The 21,660-nt window shown below is 49.0% G+C and overlaps 1 protein-coding gene across 9 annotated transcripts in view; it reads left to right on the forward strand.

Moving 5' to 3' along the window:
- The window catches only part of RAPGEF1 (Rap guanine nucleotide exchange factor 1), an 89,380-nt gene that overhangs the window by 59,678 nt on the left and 8,042 nt on the right, over positions 1-21,660 (forward strand). For 2 of the 9 annotated variants that reach the window (XM_074608194.1, XM_074608190.1), the window contains 7 exons: positions 1,461-1,619; positions 10,937-11,218; positions 12,590-12,682; positions 14,312-14,400; positions 15,721-15,832; positions 17,482-17,557; positions 20,795-20,879. In XM_074608194.1, coding sequence (XP_074464295.1) covers positions 1,461-1,619; positions 10,937-11,218; positions 12,590-12,682; positions 14,312-14,400; positions 15,721-15,832; positions 17,482-17,557; positions 20,795-20,879 — 896 coding nt within the window. The remainder of the gene's footprint in view (positions 1-1,460; positions 1,620-10,936; positions 11,219-12,589; positions 12,683-14,311; positions 14,401-15,720; positions 15,833-17,481; positions 17,558-20,794; positions 20,880-21,660) is intronic. The other 7 variants (XM_074608189.1, XM_074608191.1, XM_074608197.1 and 4 more) reach the window with 5 other exon arrangements.

The raw sequence follows: 21,660 nt of genomic DNA on the forward strand, positions 1-21,660 counted from the left end.
GCAACCGAGAACTCTAATTTTGGGCTTTGCATTACTACATTCCTGTGATGCAGGTAGGAGTCCTAAAAAAATAAAGTAGCATTTCTGGCTAAGCTAAACTGAGCATTATGCATTATTGCTTTGTGGGATGAGACCTTAAACACCAGCATCCCGTCTGCTTTGCGGGGACACTGAAGCATCTACAGGAGTCCTCTCTGAAGGATCAGGGAGTTCTCCAGAGTCTGTGGTCCCTTTGTCAGTGTGAGCCTTGCACTGACACGTGTACCTTGTAGTCCCTCGCCCTACTCTCTAGTGATGGTTTCCAGTGGTGACTTGGTCTACAAGGTCACGAGGGAGGTGTGTAACACACAGATTTACTGTAGCCGCTGTGCAGGAAGGAAATTCTGCTCCTTTTCTGAATTTGTGGGCTGAAGCAAAGCATTTCTTTGCCCTTTAATCATTATCTAGGCAGCCAAGTTGTCACTGGTTTGCCCACTAGGCATTTTTGTCATCTTGCAAGCTGATGCCATCGAGGTGTTGCTTGCAGTTCCCCTGAAGTGAAGGTTTCTTCAAGTGCAGCCTCCCACCCTTACCTTCATCTCGCTGGTAGGGAGGTGGTGCAAGCAGACGATGGCTTATTCAGCAATCACCATAAAAGCCACGAGACTCTTGTTCCTCTGCTCCTGCTGCCGTGAGAGTTTCTGAAACAGCAGATCACACGGGCATCAGCTGCTCTAGCAGTAGGCAAGTTTTGCTGGATGGACTGCTCTATAAAATAATAATTAGGAAGTCCTTTCTTGTGAGCTTCAGATGTTATTTATGAAACAGTTGTACATTATATTCACCAAGTCAGAGCTGAGAAAATCTAGATATACCTTAGCCTCCCTCATGCTCCTTACTATAGTGGGATTCAGGAGAAATTCCTTGATAGTATTTGTTACTTGCAGTGTAATATCTCCCTCTTGTGCAAGTGATATATCATTTTGGATTGGACTGAACAATGGCTGGACATCACCATTATCCCATGGCTCGGCAGTACCAGTGAGGGTCCATAGATCACACTGGAAAGACCAAGTTCCCAATCTGCAGGCTGCCACAAAAAAGTAGCAGCAAGAGGTGGCTGCTTAACAGCCAGTTTGGGCATCTGCCCCCCACACCACGGCGGAAAAAGGGCAGCGAGGAACAGCTTGCCTTTCGCCGCAGCAGCTGCCCAGGGGTGAACTGGAAGGGGGAGGCGAGACTTTATTTTTAAGGGATTTGTGAAACAAAGAAGGTTTGAACAGTGATTTTTGTCATGCCTCCTGAGCTCAAGAAAGGCATATTGGTGTGTCTGGCTTTGATGAACTGTGTGAACAGCTGTTCGTTTAGCAAGCCATTATATGCATTGTTTTACAGTTAGCATTTCTTATCCTTTATTCATAGCCTTTTCTGTGCTCTCTTTCTTTGTGTCTTCTGTCTCTTGCTTTCTTCCCCCTCTTCAGCAGGCCTCCTATGCTGCCTCTTCTTTCTCTTCTGTCTCCTACTGTGTCCAGCAAACTAAAGTGCCCTTCACCCCCGAGGACACCGGTGCCACTCAGGGCCTCACTATGTCAGTCTCTAACTCCTTTCTCAGCCGGCACAGCTCCTTTCCTGTGCAGTCGGTGAGTTGCTCTCCGCACTTTAACACGTGTGTGTATTTGTGTCGGTGAAACGCCGGTGTGCCAATTCCGTGCTTACGTGGGTAAAGGTAAAGGTCCTTCTGGGGGCTTTTGAACCCGCGTAGTAATCAGCAAGGTGTGAAAAACTGTGTGTAAATCTTATTAAATGAGGCATGGGGGGGTTGTGGCTTTCATTACTTTATATACATGGCAGTATTGACATTTGCGGCGAGGAGAGCTGGCCTGTGTGCCCAGGCACACTCCGTTGACCTGCGTGTTCCCCAGGCTGCACGTTGGAGCTGCAAAGTCTTTTTGTTCCGTTGGCCAAGGTCAGCGATGTGGATGAGTTGATTAAAGGCTGCTGTGTGAGCCTGGCCTTTGGAGAAATAACAAGAAGCCATCCCCAAAATACATGGATTTAGTCAAACGTACGGAACAGTGGCTGCAGCTCCTTAATTATGTTTTTTTCTAGAAAATGGCCTCTGCCAGATCTTTCATCTCGTATTTGCTTGTCTGCTTCCCTTCACGTCTCCGTGGTCCCAGACAAGCTCAGTAAGCTTGTGTGATTTGCTGACAGATGAGCAGGGTTTGCTCTCCTACGGCACTTGTGAGCAGCCTGAAGAGAGAGCGGCAGGAGGAGCTGGGAATGCTTTAAATCAAAATAAGAATAATCCTAGAGCACTGTTAAATCTGCGATCAGCTGCTTAAATTAAATGGTAGTAATGACAAAGTGTTAATGTAATGAAATTAAATCTAACCGTGGGATTCCAACAGCTCATCAGTATGGGGCTCGTTTGCATGTAAAACTACGTGGTTATGCTCTGATTGCCGTGTGATGACAACTGAGAATAGGCTATTTTTTAACAGTGACCTGGATGTTTAGTAAATTAGACTTCTTCTGGAGAAGAAATTGTCAGACAAGACTTGAGAAAAATTTAGAAGTGTTCAATTAGTGTAATACTAAATATTTGAAAATGGTATCCTCCCACTGTGCCACTGCTATCTTCCCATTTCCACACTTACTCATTCTCTAAAAATTAGCGGTAATCATTGATCCGAAGAAGAAGAAAGTATTCAAGTACTTTACAAGTAGTGCTACTTCACAAGCAGTGAATTAAAGCTTTTGGCTTCCACTTGCGTGAGAGCGAGCAGCATCATAGTTCTGCTGCACAGATGAAAAGGTTACTGCTTGCATAAATTTGTGGTAAACAGTTCTAAAATTTGAAGTAATGCACAAGTTCTGAATTGTACAGCTCTCTTGTTTGACAGTGATCCTTGCAAGCAACTGTAAGACTTGGTAAAAGCACTTCACTATTTTTGTTTTAACTGGGAAGCTATAAATATGATACTATAATGTTCTAAAAATACATGGGCGCTTCTCATTTAAAAAAGCATCCTGGTTGGATTAAATGGTTACTACCTACTTAATTGTTCTGACCTGTTCTCATTTTGCTTTGGACTGTACTATTGTGAATATATTATTTTATGAAATGTTAAAACTTCATTCAAAAATCCTTACTTGTTCTTGCAAGGATTTGGTGAGGGGAAAATAAATGGCTGGAGCGTGAGGAACAATGAGAACAATTAGACAGTGCACAAAGGAAATAAACTGAGTTAAAAATGGTGATTTTTTTCATTAATGCCTTTAAATTATGATAATCTCATACTTGCTCAATTCTCTAGCTGGTCTATTTTTTCACAGGCAAAAATGAGATTTTCGCTACGACAGTGCCTCTTTGTCTGCGAGCTGCAAAATACCAATGTCCTTACATGCATCATAGCTGACCGATGTAATACCATACCCGTGGTTTATCCCATTTTCCCTGTCCCTAATGAGACAGAGATGTGCAACAGCTGTCAAGGTTTGGATCGTCCCCAGGGTGACACCCTGCGTTTCAGCGCTGGGATGGACCAGGGTCTCCCGAGCAGTGGCTGGAAGGACCGTGAGGTTACACACGGGGGATGCCACAAGCTGCACCAGTAACACTTTAGGCACATGGCTCTGCTCCTCCTATTCTCATTCTTTATTTTTCCCCTCTCACCAGAGAAAGGCCACTCAAGTGAGCACTGTGGTGAACGATAAACATGTCAAAAAATAAGCAGTAGCTTTCCACCAGCCCCAGCAAGGGAGTTGGTGCGAGGGAGAGCACGCCTTTCGCATACCGGCCAGCTGGGGAGCTGGCCTCCTGTGTGCCCAATATCAGTGGTGATTATCAAATCTCTTAAAATGATATGTCTCCTACGTTAATCGTTATCCATTCTGGACAGGAAGCAAAAACCTCCCTAGATCACTACCAGGAAGCCAGCGCTGATAAACCAGCTGCTCTCCATTGACCCAACGTGAGCGATGCATTGCAGGTTTGCCGAGCGTAGCCAATTTTCAGAAAGTGCCCTGTGCTTTTTTCCTGCCCTGGAGTGGACAGCAGGAGTCAGTCCCAGAGGGAAGACCTGGCCTTGTACCCATCTGCTCACACGCAGCCGAGCCTACACCATGTTTTGCGTGTTAGCCCATTAGCTCTGTGCTGCAGGTGAGGGACTAGTGCCTTACTACTGATTTCAGGGGCTTAGAAAGACAGTTTTCAGACAGTGTTTTGAAGCAAAAAGAGAGGTGAAGTTGTTCAGAACATCTTTATTCTCTTAATATACGAATTTCTTTTCTAGAACCCCGACTTTTTCCTTTCCGATCAGCACTGCAGTCGCTGCTGCAGTCCAGAAGCCGCTGCTGCTCTGTCAGCCCGCTAATCACGTTTTTCCCTTCTTTGCAGGAAATTGTGTCAGAGGTAATAGCTTTTACTGGATAGAGGCAGATCTTGAGCAACTGGATCAAGCCTCATAGGTTTGGCAAGTTGAGCTTGTTTTTTACCCAGTCTGATTCGCGTCTGGCCTCTGTGCCAGGAAGGGTCGTGTTTGTAGCGTGGGCCGATACTGTCAGGATCTGCAGCATCGTGTTCCCCATCCCGTGCACAGCTCAGACGTTAAATCGCGCATCGGAGGGACAGCCGGACTGTACTGTCAAGAGTCATTTCAGGGATTCCCATCTCTTTTGCAAGTACTTTCTGTTGCTAGACGGTAGGAAAGGAGGTATGCGACAAGAAAGCATCCTCCTTGGTAATTGCTGGCAGTAGTTTTTCTCTAGCTGATCACTTCCCTCCTTCCTTCTTGTGAAGGCAGAGACACTGTCCTTCAGTTTCTCAACTCCTTGTGCTGCTTGACTGGAAGTGGGTGGGCAAGTATCCAAGCGGCAGGAATCAAATCTCATTACTTCCCGGCAGCTGGGGAACTCTGCGCTGATAGAGGGAATCAGTCCGGTGACAAGCTGTACTGCTGGCTTCCACAGGTTTTCCACCAAAGACTGTCAAAAGTCTTGCATTCCGTTACAGCTAGGAACATTTTCCTCACTGAAACAAGGAACGTGGTTGTTCTCCGAGGCATGTACATGCCACTGGTGGAAATTTGGCTGCATCCTCCACTATGGAGAAATAACGTGCCTTTCTCAAAAAGCTGTTTTTTCTTATGTTTTCTTTTTAATTAAGAAACATTTCCAGTAATTTTCCAGAAACCAAATTGGCTGTTGGATTCCAGCAGAAGGCGCGAGTGATTTCCTTATGAAAGCTCCAGCTCAACGCTTCTGTTCTCACTTGTTCACACTCTTCTTGAGCAAATTGAGCAAGCACCCAGAAAATTCACAGCAACTGTTTTTCCTTCGTGTGCGTGCACTAACGTATGTTCAGGAAAAGGAGGGTCAGATAAGTGTTTAAAGATGCACGCAATGCAGACATGTGCTTCGCATGTTTTCCCCGCCTCAGTTGTGTTCAAGTAACTCGGTTCCAGTCTGCAACACACGCTCTGGTCCTCAGCAGGGACCGTGCTGGTTTGATTCATATGGTGGTCCGATGGTGGGAACCATGATCGGGCTGAGAGATTGTAGTGTGTGAGTTCATTTCTGTCCTAAGTAGGGTTTGGCTCATTAGGTCAGAGCAGAGGCAAGGAGGAAAAAAAGATTTGCATGCATTTAACCGGCTGCTGACTTCTAGGTATTGTTTCGCCTTTCCTGTTTAGCGTTCCTTCTGCGTTTGTGTTCATTTCCACTGCCCACAACAGGCCTGGATGGTGGTATTAATAGTGCTGTTGCATGCTGGCATCCCTGAATCCTGCTGAAAACCACTTCCTCCGGTGGTTTATACGTTTTTCATGCAGTTGGAGCACTATGGATCTCTGTGTAGGTCTCTCTAAGCAGTCCCCTGTTGACTTGATCGGCCACACGCACCACGTTTTTTGTGTGACTGACTTTTTAGGAGTCTTGTCTTTGTCTCCAGGCTCAGCGTTTTAGAGATCTGCTGGCTAGATAAGGTGGCATTGTCCACAAGCCAAACCAGAGTTGACACTGTAGGTGTGATCAGATTGAACTCCTGATAGCCTCAAAGAGAGAGGTGCACGATAGCATCGTTAATAAATCGTACAAATGTTTTCTTCCATCCCTGCCCCTTTATTTGTTTTGTTGCAAAGGTGTAGAAGAATCCCTCCCGCTTTAGGAGAAGTTTGGATTGTGTGTTTTCTCGTGCAGAAGCCAGGACACCCTTTCCCGAGGGAACAGCAAGCCCCATCCGTCCGTCTGCTGTGCTAGCCATTGCGTAAAAGCAGGGAGGTCAGCCGTGTGGCCGGGTCAGAGCCTTTGCTGAGAAACCTTCAAGCGTGGGGAGTTGCTGCCTTTCCTGTGGCAGCGCTTGAAGCCGTTCTGTTGGCAGCTTGTGTTTCCAGCCATTCATTGTAGGAGCATTTCCTTCCTCATTAGCAAAAGTACCTGGAAGCCCAGCATTGTGTCATGAGATAGGAAGTCTTTTCCAATAGTTGTCTGTGCAATTATATTCTAAGGGTGTAGCAGTTTTGTGCAACACCCAGTATTTTGGGAACATAGTTCTCTAGTGTTAGAGTTTGGGCATCCAGTTCTGGCGCGTTGCCCACGTTGCTCTCTCAATAGCATTAGCAGTGGAGATCTAAAAGATTGATCCTTTCCTCTGATTGCTCCATGTTTTGGAAGCCTGATGGTCTGTCTGACCTGGGAGTGTGTGGCAGGGTCGCAGATTAATTTGGCAGAAGTCGTCCGTAGGGTAACTGAGAGGGCTGTGCTCAAAAGGTAAGGACTGTGTCTGCTGATGCTGCAGCTGCTCGGACAGCCGTATAATTGAAGGCAACTTTGAATTTAGGATGGAGACTGCCGTTACTCGCAACTAGTGACTGCCCGCATATAAACACCCCATCTCCCTGTTACTTGTGGTCAGCCATGCCTAGTGAACGCAGGGGAGCGTCACTCTTGAAATAAGTTTTCTATTAGAGCACTCATCCCCTGCCATCTAATCCAAATAAACGGTCGTAACGTCATTGACCTTTGGGACATCCTGTAACACTGCTGCTAGTGATGGAAAGCTGTTCTAAAATATTGACCGTTACAAAAAATCAAAGGCAGCAAATTGAAGACGTTGAGAGATGCCATCTCTGGAGGACCTCTGTGTGTCACGGTGTGCGGTGAACACTCGGGTCCGGGCACGTTGGCTTCCTGCTGTTCCCAGGAGACAAGATTGAGCCAAGCTCAAAGCGTGCGTTGTGGAAGTACTTACCAAGCAGCACATAGGTTTTGGGGTGTTTTTAAATCCACTTTACTGGTGAGAGGAGAGGGGTCTCTCTCTTCTCCCTGTGTTGGCCATTTGCCGTCGTAGGTCAGGATCACTTGTGCTGGGAGATCGTATTCTGGTCCTGTGGTGGGAGCCTGGCAGCTTGGCCGGAGTTTGGGAAAAGGAAAGCATCCTTTCTCAAAGGATCTGGGTGCACACTGCTTTCTGGCTTTCCCCGAGATTATTTTGAAATACTTCACTTAAAGCAAAGCCATGGAGTAGGAGGTTGTGTCAGTACAGCCATAACCGAGGCCTTACTGACCCTGCAAGAAACCTCTGAGAAGCAGATTAAAACAAGCACTGATTTGTTTCCGAGATAAAGTGTTGCCTGTGATTGCTTGGGGGGAGGATGAGAGGGTGACTAGTTTTCTTGTGACAGTTCTGCTGAATGGACTGTCCCCTCCCCAAAAAAGTATGTCTTTTAAAGGATGACAGGGCTTCCAAGAGATGTACAACACCCAAACCCCATGGAAGCCGTTGCCACAATTCCTGCTGCAGCTGCTGGCTGGGCTGGGTCGGGCTGGGGAGCAGCAGGAGTGGGTGCCATATGGACATCATCTCCACCGCAGGGTGTTTTTTTCCCCTGTAAAAGTATGCTTCATTCTTGGCTCTTGTCCCAGCACGGCTGCATAGCTGGAATTCCAGAGCTGCTTGCAGGCTCCGGAGGAAGGAGGGGGCTCCCTGGCTCGCTTTCTACAAGATGCAACTTTACGACAAGATTGGAAGTTGAGAGCAGCCCGGCTAATTAATGCCAGTGCACCAAAGGCTTCTCTGCACTGTTGCCTTTGTTAACAGCATGCTGAGAGCATGTCTGCGTCATTAAATGGTTGTTCGCGGACCACATAATGAAGATGAATGCATTCTCCTGGGTACCTGGGCCTTAAACCGGCATTTTCAACCCATCTCATGCCAAGATATTGTTTTCAAAGGTGCATTGATGAGGCCGAGGAGAGATGAATTCATAGTGATCGTCCGTAGTAACGTATCCGCATTCAAACTTTTTAAATTTATGCAACGTTATGTTATAGTTAGGTCTAAATTGCCTTTGAGTTGGGATTAATGTCTTTGGAAGTATGCAAGGCAGAAGCTGTGCACGTTTTCCTGCCCCAGGAGCAATAGTTCCTCTCCCCGAGCTCCAGCTCAGCCTGCCAGCAGTGTACCAGGCAGCATCTCAGCTGCCGAGCCTCCCGCCCGGCGTTTGGCCTGAACTAACCTGCCGGCACCATCACGCGGCGCGAGAGCATCGCGGGGTGCCGACTGTCCCAGAGTCACTTGATTGAGGACAGTAATTTCCTTTCACTCGTGCCCTGCGTGAGCTCCGCTGCTGCTCGGCAAAAGCCTGGCTTTTTCTCTGGGTTCAGCAGGTCAGAGACAAAAACCCCTTGGGACTCCTCGGTGGAAGATGTCCATCAACTACAAAGCGAGGGACAGCATATGCCGCCGATCTCCTGTGGGCGCAGGAAGCTCAGCTCTAGGGGAGCTGGCACATGGGTCCTCTTTGAGCAAATTATTTCCGTTACTGGAGCAGAGGATCTCATTATCGGGACAGCAGTTTGTTGAGTGCCTTCTCGAGAGCCGCTGCAGCAGTGGTTCTCCGTTTGCTTTGCTGCTGTTCTTTTTTGGGGTCTAGCCTGGGACCTGGGGCGATGGTTGGCATATTAGCGCCGGTGAGATCATGAAATACCAGGGAGACGGGGCAGGCATAATAAATCTGCTGAGCCAAGATGATGTCATGAGCCTGGCGTCTTACGAGGGATTTAGTGTTTTGTACCATGCAAGTGAAAATGAATAAATGTAGAGCATTTATCCAGGCAGAAAGTAAATACGGAGATTAGACTTGTCATTGTTACTGAGGCAGCACCAAAAGCTGACAGCGTCCCTGGAGCCAGGGCTGCTCATCCGGAAAGAAACGGGCAGGAAGAGAGAGGAGCCTGTCCTAGAGCCAGGCTCCTTTTAGCCACAGGCATGTAGCAGGGATTTGCATTTTAATTATTTTTCAGTAGTCTTTTAAGCTCTCTTTCCAAAGCATCTCCCTCTGTTCCTCTGTATTACGGCCCACAATTTGTTTTGGGCCCCGAGAATACACCCAGAGCACCGCCGGACTCCACACACGGCGGAGGGCGACCACTGGAGGATTAAGGTGGTTGGTGGAAGGTAAAGTGTAGCCATTGACCTTTACTTTTCCTTTCCTTTGTAGTGGCAAAGCTTTTTTTGCCCAGGCTTCTGGCCCGAGGCTGTTCTCAGTTTAGATTTTTAAGCTCACATCTTTCCTAGATAGAAACAAAACTGCCACTGCCGAATGGGTGCTGCTGCTGCGGCGGCTCAGGTGACAGACTCAGCTTTGCTTTTTGTTGCCCGCTCAACTCTCCTGAGAAAACGTAGCCTGAATTCACCGATTTCATGCCTTCGTTTCCCCTTCTCCTTTTGACATCATCGCTTTTCAGCCTGATTGGAGCGAGTTGTGTCTGTGCTCGGTGAGAGCTCTGCAGCGCACCCTCGTCCCGCAGCACATCGCTCACACCGGCAACCGCCACAGCTTCATTCCAGCGTGGGTTTTTGGGGATGATGGGATTCTTCCTTCGGTCCACTTGGCTATGAGACAGATCTCACTAGTGATTGAGCTCTACGGATTTTAAAATGAACTCCTCTCCAGCAGGTGTAGCATTATTGTCTTTTATTTTTTTTCTTTTTGGTGGGTGTCAGCTTTGTTTTGGACTTACCCTGATGGCAAATCTTACTAGCACCAGATGTTAAAAGACAGAGGGTTGCTCTTGTTTTTCTTGGCACAATATATTCCCACTGCACCCTGTTTAATATTATCTGAACAGTAATCTGATGATTAGGAGAGATAGCGAAATAAAGCTTTACGCAGATGATCTCGTTTCATCTCTTCAGCTGACTCTTCGAGGCACTGCATTAAAGGATTGGTTTGATAAGGAATTCATCGCTCCTGAGGGCAATTATCATTTTTGCTCCCTATGTTTCTCAAATGGGAAGGAGTAGCAGTGTAATCTCCTTTGTCTTCAAAGTTACACTGAAGGATAGTATCCAGCCACTCCTCCCCGGGAGCTGTGTGTTCTGGAACAGACTTGACACAGTAGCTGCTAAATTACAGGGCTGGAGCAAATGGCATCTTAAATTTGGATCCTGTGGAAAATCCCAGAAAAGCACTAAGCGCTCAGAGTACTTTTCTCTATCTAGATGTTTCCAGCATGCTCACAGTCGTGGTTCCTGTATGCCTTCGCATCCTTTCATCCACTCAAGTGCTTTTCAGGGTCACTGTCACTAGCAGTCCTGAGATAGCCCGGCTTTCTCCCTCCCTAGCCAAGGCTGGCTACCTGCAGGGAGCACCCTGGTGCCCACTGCCCCCCTGGGAGATGTGCAGCCCGGCTGCTGGTTGTGCAAGAACATGCCTCTCCGTGAAAAAACCCGCCTGACGTGTCCCAGGTAGCAATTCCTGCTCTAGCGTGTGGATGATAAAATAGCGCTGCTGCTGTTGGGGGTGGCCTCTGGACGTAGATGTGCCTGTGTTAGAAATGCCGCGTGCTGTCACTGCTACGCTACTGCCGATCTAATTACTTTTTCTTTTGTCTGTCTCTTTCCTTTCCCCGTCTTCCTTGTTTTTGTGTTGTACGTCTCTGCATCCTGTAGTACAAATCTGTGTTTAGGTCCTACTCCCAGGACTTTGTGCCTCACAACCAAGTCTCCATACCTCCTTTCCTCTCTTCTACCTCCTCCTCCTGCTCCACCCCGCCTTTCCCAACCGTCCATCCATCCCAGAGCTCTGACCTAGCGGTGCCCGCTGCAGCCAGCCAGTCACCCAGCACTGTGGATGTGCCAAACTCCTCTTCTCAGGAGAGCAGCTTTAACGGGAATGCTCCTGTCTGCCTTCCTTCTGAAACCTCTTTCACTGATTCTCTCCAGACGCCTTCGGTGAGACTATCCAAAGAGAAAATGCACCTTTAACGCAAGGCTGGGTTTATTTGTTTTTTAAAAGAAAATGTCTCTCGTATTAATACATGCTTAATGTGATCTAGTCCGGTCTCCAAACATGTGTGTGAATTGCAGAGAGGTCATTTCATTTAAAAACGGGTAGAAAAAATGAACAACCTCAGCAGGTTTGAGAAAACCTTAGCACATACGTAGGAAACATAAAATGTCAAATGCTGGTGAGGGGGAGAGGAGGAGTTGCTGTAGCTTCCTGCGATTGTAATACGAAGCTGAGGAAGGTAAGGGAGGGTTTTGTGAGGGTGGTTGTTTCTAAACACGGGCTCCTAACAGCGGTTGGCATCCTGCAGTTGTTGTGGTGGCAGGACGTGGTGGTTGCTGCCCTGCTCCCTCCTGAGCCCCGGGAGCGGTGGGTTCGGTCCAGCTCTGTCTCTCCTGTGCATAAACCTCCTGCGCTCTGCAGGCTCCTGCTCTCCCCGGTTACCAGCAGCCCTGGCACTGCGCTTGGTGCCAGCGCACGTCGCTGCAAAGCAGCACGTGTTGGTGACGTTAAACTAGCGCTCTTCCCACGCTGATATGGCACTACTAGTTTGAGGTCCCAGATCAGTTTTGCAGATCACTGAGCAGGTTTCTCTATCACAGCTACTTTTTTAAACACCTGGTTTTCAAGGCAGTTCCTCTTTTATTTGCCGCAAAGCCTCGAGTTGATGGGATTAGAGCTGTCAGCACAGTGCATGCCAGTGCTGCCTCTTCACGAAGTTTCGAAGAGGGACACTGACTGCAGGGTAAATGACGAGGTTTTCACACTCTGGACCTGACCTCGTTGTTCCATCTTCCTTGCGTTGGGTCCTTGTTGCAGCCCAGAAGCCCTCGAGTTTGGTTTAGCCTGGCGTGATGGCTCTGGTCTGTGCTCATAGCATAGTTTGGGAGATAGATTTGATACCGTCTGGGCTACAGGGCTGATGTGCATTTAGCGGCAGGACGCCAGCACGGGTAGGACGGGCACTTGTGTGTCAAGCTCTCAACACTCAGCTTCTGTAACCTTGAAATCCCCACGTGCGTATTGCACCTCCGCAGTCTCATGTGGAGTCCATGGCAGCTCTTGCAAAGCCTGCTGCGCACCTGCTGTAGCTCAGGGCCTTCAGATAGTCCTCAAGAACCAGAAAATAGTTACCTCTGGGAAGGTGCCACCTCAGTGGCTGGTGTTGGCCACCGAGCCGGAGGAGGGGCTCCCAGTTAGATGACAGCAGCCACCGAGAGCGCTTCTCCTCCCAGCCCATGGGCACGTCCTCTCACTAACACCAAGGGCTGACAGGGGGCACCATCACGTATTTCCTTTCATCCTGTCTCCCTCAGAGTGAAAACGCCAGTGAGGAGGCTGGTGAGGGTGAATACGTCAATCTGTATTCCTCTGGCCAGAGCAACGGGGAACTCCCTCGCTCTGAAGGAGTAAGTAACCTGGAGAGGACACGGGGAAGGGGCTGCCTGGTGCATGCTGAGCTCACGCCGGGGCTGACACGCTTTGCACCAGCCTCTTCTGCACACCCTGGAGCTCCCGTGTCCATCCTGCCCCCCCGACTCCCTCGCTGGCCGTCCCTCTGCTTGCCCACCCCTGGCTTGCAGGCTCGGGGGGCCTCCCGGTCCAGGCGGAGAGCAGGCGATGCTTTCAGGGTTGCGGTCAGGGGTCCCCAGCAGGAGGTAGGGACAGCTTTTCCTGCCACGCTCTTTCGTTTGTGCTTCGCTGTCCGTTTGGAGCTGCTCGCGAGAGGTTCCCTCCCGGAAAGCTGCACCAGCACCGTCCTGGGCCGTGTCTATTCTTGTAACTGCTTTGGCTTCCCCATGTTACTACAGAAAGCCTTGTGCACTAAATTTTTTTTTTCCTTCACTGTTTGAATACAAAGTGATTGATTTGGCATTGTAATCGCACGCTGTTTCTTCCTTTACTCAAGTCTCATATCTTGGATATTTTCTAGAGGAGACAGGGCGTTTTCCATTGCAGGGAGGTACTGCCTTCCTGGTGGGTCATAGGAAACGGCGGCAGAGGTCTGTGGTGATCTCTTTGCCTGCCCTCATCTTGGAAGGCACATCTCCTACAGGATGTCTCCGAGACCTTTATCCAGGCTGGTGTTAAATACGCCAAGAGATAGCACTTCCCATCACTTCCCTTCAGGAGACACGTCTTGGCAGGCCCATCCTTTTGGGCAGCTGCGGGCTGGTTCTCAACTTTGAAGCAAAGGGCTTTACAGATACAGTCTGGAAAAATTCTGCAGACACCAAGAAACCTAAACTCACCAGCGTGTTTTCCAGGCCAAGTGGATAGCGTGTAGGTAGTTTCAGCCCTGTCTGTTCAGTAGGTTGAATTTCCAAGTTTCACTCTGCATGTTGTTAAATAATTCTGAACTCCAACACTGTTAGGTTAATATTCCCCTTTGCCATTCATGGGTATTCTTCTCCTTAATAAATGGCTAATTTAAAATGCTGTATCTTTGCTTTGAGCTCTCTACCTGCTCTTCCGTGCCGCGGGTTCAGCTGGTTCTGCTTTTATGCATTCGCCTCATTTCCACAGCCGTGAATTGTGAAGTGGAAACGTTGCATCATTGTGTAACCTCTTCTGATGGGAGAGAAGGGAGGTAGGAACAGCAGCGTGCATCCACCCCCTCGGACAGGCTGGATTTGGGGGCTGTGACTAGGAGGGGAACTGAAACTGGAGAGCCTAGAGCTGGCTGTGTCCGTTTTGATTAAAGAAGAAGCAAGTGTGAGGGCTGGAGGAAAAAAAAAAAAAGTCATGAAAGGGTTAAAAGCCAAGACAACAGCTGACTTCTGTTGTAACTTTCAGCATCATTTCGCAATGTTAAAAGCAAACAGTACTAATTACACCAGCCTCCAGAGATGGTCCCAAATTTCCTGTCTAATTAACTTCTGTGTTTTCCTGGCATTTGGCATTAACTTGCATCAATCTTTAACCGCTCCGTAGGAATTTACAGTAAAGGGCCATTTAGAGGCAGTCAGACTGTAAATACAAGACTGGCTGTGGTGTAGGGCTCCATGTAGTAACGAAAAACTTCCTTCTCTTCGCAGGAATCTCCCTCGGTCAAAGACAGCAACTCCAAAGACTCCGCTTCAAGCAGCAGTGCCATGGGGAAGGAAGGCAAAGACGCTGCTGAAAGGTGAGCCTGGCTCCCGTCGTCCTCCTGCTTCCCAGCCTGCAAGGGCACAGAGTCTCACCAACGTCCCGTTAGCCCAAACCGTCCTTGGGGTTGCCTGTTCCACCTTCAACCTTCTCAATGTTCTCTAAACTCTAAGCCCACTTTTTTAGCCCAACTGGTGAGCGATGAGATCCTGGTGAACAAGAAGGATCCTGGCAAGATGTCGTTACTTAACTCAGGGAGCCGGTAGGGGTTAATGCAGCCTGTGTTGGCCGCCCTAGGTCCATCTGATTGTCAGCCCTGTCATTGACACTGGCTGCTCCCTCCTGCTTCCAGGGAAATGTGCAAAAAAAGTCTGTATGGCTGCTGGGAAATAGTCTTCCAGAGGGGAATTTCTTCCTAACCCTGCTAGTTAGAGGCTGGCTGAGGCCCCAGAGCAGGAGGCTTTGTATCCCGTCTAATGCTCTTAGCTATCATTTGTGTATGTAAATGAAGAAATGCAGGCTGTAACAGATGGGCTTCAGGAGGAGTGGAGTGAGTGCTTCCCTGCTGCTTGAGATTGCTCTTCAATTGCATTTCTAAAGCAAAAATAGAGAACAGCATTGTTTTGTGTGTGACAGTCAACTTCCCTCCCCCATTTTCCTGCACTTGGTTTGAGGGTTTTAATCCCTGCAGTGAAGGAGACAATGCAAGAGTGCCCTGCAGAGCTCACTCTCTGCTGAAATACTGACTGGTGCACGGGATATTGGCCTGTGCCTTGGTGGAAAACTATGAAGAATATGCGGGGGTTTTGGGTTGGTTTTTTTTAGGAATACAGGTACAGAGAGCATACGTCCAGGCACAAGAGTAGTAGCCTGTGGGGGTAGGAATACTGGAGCTGCGGATGTACACCAAAAATGCGGTCAGAGCTTTCTGGTCTATCTTTCCGCAAAAAGAGAGCCTGTCCTCTCCCCCTGTAGCAGCACATGAGATGTGTATGTGTAGAGTGTGCTCAGTCTCTATACATTTGAGGAAGGGCTTAGATTTGTGTGCGCTAAAAATTTGGTGGATTAAGGAGACATGGAAGTGTGTACTTACGCAGAGCATAGTAAAATCCCATCTGCCAGAAATGCGGGCAGACAAGTGTTCAGGTCCTAAAGGTTCATCTTTCTCTTTTTCAAGAGATGCACAAAGCAACAGAATTAGAGCTAGACATTTGGGCTTGTTTGCAAAAGATTTACCTCCAGACTGTCTGTGTACTTACTGGCGTTTAAAGAAGGTCTGTACGCTGAGAGCTTGGGTGGACCCAGCATCCCTTCCCCTGGATGGGCAATGACACTGATGGGTATTTGCTTTTTACAGGCAGCAGCAGTCACCAGATGCTTTGGAATCGTCACAGTTGGAGGAAGAGGTAGATGAACTGTCCCTCATCGACCACAGTGAAATTATGGCTAGGTTAACACTGAAGCAAGAGGTAAGTCCTTTCAGGGTTTGCTTTCATACTCTTTGGTTTATGCTACATTGAAATCTGATTTTCTGTGTGCACAAGCAAGGCATCAGCTTTTATTTGATAGGAAAAACTAGGTTGTAGCAGAAGTGGTATGCTGCTTGATGCGTGCAGGCTGTTGTGAAAGCACGAGATGCTGGTACGGGCAGGGAGCATCAGCAGTGAAGGAGGATTTAACAAAACGCGAGATGTCTCTCTACAAACCAGTGCATCTTGTGCCCTTTTCCCAGTCTGCCCCTTCCCACCTCTTCAGCCTGCGACAGTCTGAATTGAAGCACCTGAGAGCCTGGCCACAGCAAATCCAGGCGCAGGTTTATGGCGTTGGCCTTTCAGTCTGAAGGCAGGTTTAGCAGATTTCCCGAGCAGGGCGTTATATTACTGATGTGGAAGAGCAGCCAAAGTACGTTTCTGTATTTGAGCAATGGCTTTGTTTCTAGCCTTGGGTGCACTCCCAGACGGCTTTGCTCGCTGTGCTCTCAAACCAAGCTGTCCTTGACATGCAGCTTGAGAGAATATGCAGGCTTTTGAAGCTTTCAGACTGTCAGGGGGCTAGTCTGAAAAACAGAGAGAATGTGTCATTTACTGGCACTTTAGGAGTGTTCTTTGGTCAGCTGAGATGTGCAGGAGAGAGTGAGAAGCTATTACTCATTCCTTAAGTAGTATTTAATGAGTCTTGCCAGAGGGTCACCTGAAAAATTCACATCTTAGACATAGCTGCTCCATGGCTGTAATCCACGTTTTTTTCAGTGTTTTGCATATTGAATTGACAAAGACATTGCTAGGGGAAGCCAGGCACGACTCCATTCTCCTCTACAGGAATATTTCCTTTAAAAAAACAATTAAAAAACAGTGATTTCTGAACATTTGGGACTAGCAGATCTGTGTCAACCCTTAACTTCCTTTTGCTTTCTTTTCTCTATGGTCTATGTGTTTGAAACGGTATAGAACTGCCACTGCGAGTGTTTCGTGCAGCGTGGGAACTGCTGGCTGAGTGATAGATCAGTTTTGCATATTTTTAGTTGTGAATTGCAGTAGCGAGAAGAAAGATGTTTTTAAAGAGTGGTAAGGCAGGGGCCAAGCAGTTAGCGGGGCTGTTTTCTGCTCCTGGTTATCGGATCATTTCAGGTGACCTCTAGCCAAATAGTTCCAGATTAGGGAATTAACTTGCTAGGTTTTGATGTTCCAGGAACGCGCGAGTTGAATGTGTGACCTCTCACTCCACAGCTGCTGTGGTACGTGACCCCGCACTTTGAGACAGTTCACACAGTATTACTGCTCTGTTAGTGGCCTTCTGGGAGCGTTTGGGAGTCTGGGACGTTTCTGTTCATTCTTCTGTGGCCAGAAGGTTCAGCTTTCGCTGAGCTTCGCAGCCTGGCTTTAAGGAGTCAGGGACTCCGAGTAAGGATCAGCCCAGATCCTTGCCTGGGACACCAAACGCTTTATTCAAATTCCAGGATTAGCCCAGCACTGAAGACCATGTCCCAGCTTGTGCTGTGAGCAGTGCCAGGAACATTGCGCACTGTTGCCAGTTGTTGCTGAGCTTGAATCCCAGAGATGGTAAACCAGGGACGAAGGCAGCTCGGGCCATGCCTAATGTGTTTCTGTTCTCGTTGCAGGGAGATGACGGGCCAGATGTTCGTGGTGGGTCTGGAGACATCTTGTTAGTGCACGCAACAGAGACCGACAGGAAAGGTACGGTGGATGCACCAAAACAGAGCTGAGGAGCTCAGCCTGGGCTGGCCTTTTGCTGTTGGTCTTCTGCGTCTCTGCAGTGTGCGCGGTCGTGATGTGGCTGCAGGCAGCTGGGCCAGGGAGGAGAGGACTGCATCCATGATCCTCCGAGCTGCCGGGGGGCGGGGGGATTGTGCTTGTCTTTGGTGAAATGGAGGTAAGCTGGATAAGCGCCTCTTCATTCCATTTAGCAGCAGGGACGGTATTAACTCCTTGTAGCCCTTGTCCAGATCTGGGAGGCGAGGCGCACCAGTGGAGTCGGTGACAGTGCTGTGGTGCTCTGTACTTGCCGAGGTAGGCCACTGCCTCCTGCGAGTGCAGGTGTGACCAGCCTGCTGTGGCATGGATCCTGTTCTCAGAGGTGCTCCTCGTCCTTGGAACGTCAGGGCAGGGATGATGGAGGAGTTGCTGGAGCGACTGTTGCATCAAAGTAGAAGAGGAGAGATGTTGCTTTGGGTCTAATGCAGTACCCGTGGGCACCGGGCAAGCTGTCCGGGCGCTGGTCGGCTGACGCCCCTTATTTTCAACTTACCGTGTCCCTTCCTAGTCCCGCTCTCTACCACTGGGATGCTGGTAGGCACCCAGACCAGTTCAGAGTGGGAATCCACAGTACAAGAAAGGAGCTGTGGGAGAGGAAAAGGGAGGCTAGCAACCCTTAGCTCTAGATTCATTAAAACCCCACTTTATCTCTCCAAACCCAGTCACCACCCACGTGAAGCAGCTCCTTTCCAAGACCTGTGGCAAAGACAGTCTTTGCAATGTTTCCAGAGAGTGATTTTGAACCTGCCAAACCCATTTGTGCTGATGGCCTTAACCAGAATTGATCTCCTTGTCTCCAGGGATGCAAGGCAAAATGCACTAACCCACTGAACCACTCAGCACTCATGTTTTAGAGGTTTGATAGGCAAAGAGGAAATATCTTTCATGTGCATTTTTAAATGGCAGGGGTTTTACTGTAGCATAAAGTATTTGCAATTATTTACCGGCACCATTCAGCTAGCAAGAAAATCCTTCCTCTGACAGCTATGTTTCCCTGTTTACGTCGGGCATCAAATCCAGGCAGAAAGGACCTAAGTTAGGAATGTACTAGAGAGGAGGAGGCAACTGATAGCACCATGGCTTGATGTGTATATTTAACAAAAAATAGTCTAAATGAGATGGTGGAAATACCCCTTACAAAAATGCTGAAACTGGAATAGAGAAGCTCTGATTTACTCCTGCCGTTCTCCGGAACAAGCGTCGTCACATTGGAGGAACTTCCCTTCTATTTCTGTTGAGAGACAGCTACTTGGTAAAGGGATGTGTGCTGGACCTCCAGATCGTGAATGGGGAGCTCTGAGGATGCTGCGAGCAGTGAGGGGAAGGCCAGGGAGAACCTCTCAAGACCAGGAAAAGCTAGAGCGGGATTTTAAATGCAGCGGTGCAGATGGGAGGGCAGCTGGGTGGAGGGAGCTCTGCGCGGTAGGTTTCTCACAGTGGCCGAGTGTAGCCCCACGGGCTCTGCCAAGCCGCTGAGCTGAATGGAGCACAGAGGAATTTGTGCTATGCTAACCCAGTGTTTGGGTGACTGAGAGGGTTAATGAATTAAGCTTACAATGAGAAGAATTTAGGGCTTGTAAATCAATCATCCAAACGGCACAGAGGGGTATAGTTAAGAGGCTTTCCTTTAAAGATGAATTTCTTGGCAGCTTTGAGTGCCAGAGCAGACCAGCTGTATTACCTCACGTTGCCTTTTGGGCAGATGGGAACCCAGAATAAATGTAACTCCACGCCCTGTTGCATGATGCTTCTTGTCCATTTGAGTTTTCTAAAAGAGCTAAATGGAATAGGGGATAAAGAGAGACTTGTGGTCTTTAGGAATAAAATCCATGGTCAGTTAAGTGCTCGCAGCCACACGCGCTTGCTGCGAGTGCAGGATTACAGCTGGAGGAGGCCTAGGACTCACCCCTGACATGACCACCCAGCCTCTGGCTTTAGAGCTTACGTCTGATTGTCTTGAAGCAAAAGGCAGCAGCGCTCTCTGATTTAAGAGCAGGAGGAGGCGGCGTCTCTGTCGGGCTCCCGCCGAGGGGAACACCGCAGGTAGGGGCACCACACGCACACCCTGCCCTGCTCTTTCCCACCCTTCATGTGCGATGGACGGACGTTTCAGCACACGGCCCTGGGGCGGTCCCTGTCCTGGCTGAAAGAAGCTGTACATGCACAGCCCGGCCTGGGCAGGCAGGGTAGAAGCTTTTTCTCCCCGTCTGCGCTAAGAAGGCTCTGCCGGCGGTTGCAGTGCACGGGACAGGGACAGGTTGCCATGCCACTGCACGTGCTGCCCACAGTGCTGCATGCTTTTATAGCCGGGCTAGTAAGTGTCCATTTTGACCGCTGCTCTGTCCACAGTGACTAAGCCCTGCCTGCGACTGCAAGTGTACCGAAGTCTTGACCTGAAATCCTCTTTCCCGTTTGCAGTTTCTGCTTTTTCAAATTCCCTCCTTTGTGCCCATGACTATGGCCAAAGCCTTTGCAATTCCAGGGCCCGTAGCACCCACTGCCGCACATTAATAAAGAAAAGCTGGCTGCGTGCACCACGTCAGAGTCTGTGTTGTGGCAGGGTCATGGTCATGGTAGCATCGGGTTTTGCAGTGCAATTTACTCTTCTTTTGGCTGAAAATGATCTTATATTTAGACTGTCCTGGGGCAGATCTCCTGGAACATAGCGAGGGCAGAGGGTCTGCAGCACCGTATCATCATGTCAGAACACGTGCGTTCCTGATCAGGAGGGAAGAGCGACCATGTCTTTCTGCTTGGCTCCACGCTGCCTAAGCACGGACAGAGAAAAGGCACCCACCTCTCACCATCAGATTTTAAAGTATCCCCGAGGTCTAAACCACATTTTCCCTTGACCCAATATCGAAAGTTCCAGTCCCACAAACGTGTTTTTCACTGACCCCTTTGGTGGTCACGTAAACGAAGCAGCAGGCCTGAGTGCTGCAAATGGGAGCCAGGCCAGTGGGGACAGGGCACTTTCACTGTTGCTCTTATGCCGTAGGGTCCATCTGCTGGTAAGAAACAACAGCACAGCATTTCTGTAACGTCCGTTAGTGTCAACATGTGTCGTGTCCTCTTCCTCTAAGACTGGATTCAACCATACAAGAAGCTTCCTTTTTCTGAAAGCGGGGTTGACTGAGGCTTTCTTATCTTTCTTTGTAGATCTGGTGCTGTACTGCGAAGCCTTTCTGACCACATACAGGACATTTATTACCCCTGAAGAGCTCATCAAGAAGCTGCAGTACAGATATCCTTTTGCATGAGTGGCGGTTCACCCGCACCAGGAATCAGAGCCAAAGGAGTTGGTGGCAAGTTGGTCAAAAACCTGCTGACAGTGTGGTCAGTAATGTGCTTGCCCTGGAGGCGTCCCAAGCAGGACTTCCTTCACCTCTGCACCCTGCAAATGGGAAATGCTGCGGGGCAGGTCCGGGCAGGGTGGAGTGCCGGACCTGAGAGTAGCCTCCTGAAAGCCCTGGCAGGGGAGAAGAGCCGTTTGGGTTTTCTGTACATCACCAGGGAATTGGTCATTTGTTTGGGACATCTCATTTGTACAATGGGGATCACTCTGCCTTCTGGAGGGGCCGTCGGGATTGCCTGCTTGGGCAGAGGTAGTTTAGTACTAGAGAAGACTAAACCATCAAGACCTATTCTCTCTCTTCTTACCAGAAATGCGGCACAGAAGATAATGTCCTCTTGGCTTCCCAGTTCTGAACCGAGCTTGTAACCGCTAACGAGGCGAGGGCCCCTTCGTGGCAGGGTGAGCGTTAGCATTTCTGGCAGAGTATGGAGAAGGCTCCTTGCTGAGCACCCTGCTGCAGTTCCTTCCCCTTGGCTCTGTTCCCGTGGCTCCCTTTGCTGTCAGCTGAGCGGGTCAGTGTCTCCGTTCAGGCAGTGCAAAGGCCTCGTGGGCTTTGGTCCTCTACACGCACGTCAAAGGGAGCCTGACGTCACCCTGTCCTGCGTCGCAGCTCATCACTGCCATCTGCAGCAGAGCTGTTGCTCCCCTTGCTCCTGCTGGGATCAGCGCG

The sequence above is a fragment of the Larus michahellis genome, chromosome 15, assembly GCF_964199755.1.
Source record: "Larus michahellis chromosome 15, bLarMic1.1, whole genome shotgun sequence".
Lineage (NCBI taxonomy): Eukaryota > Metazoa > Chordata > Aves > Charadriiformes > Laridae > Larus > Larus michahellis.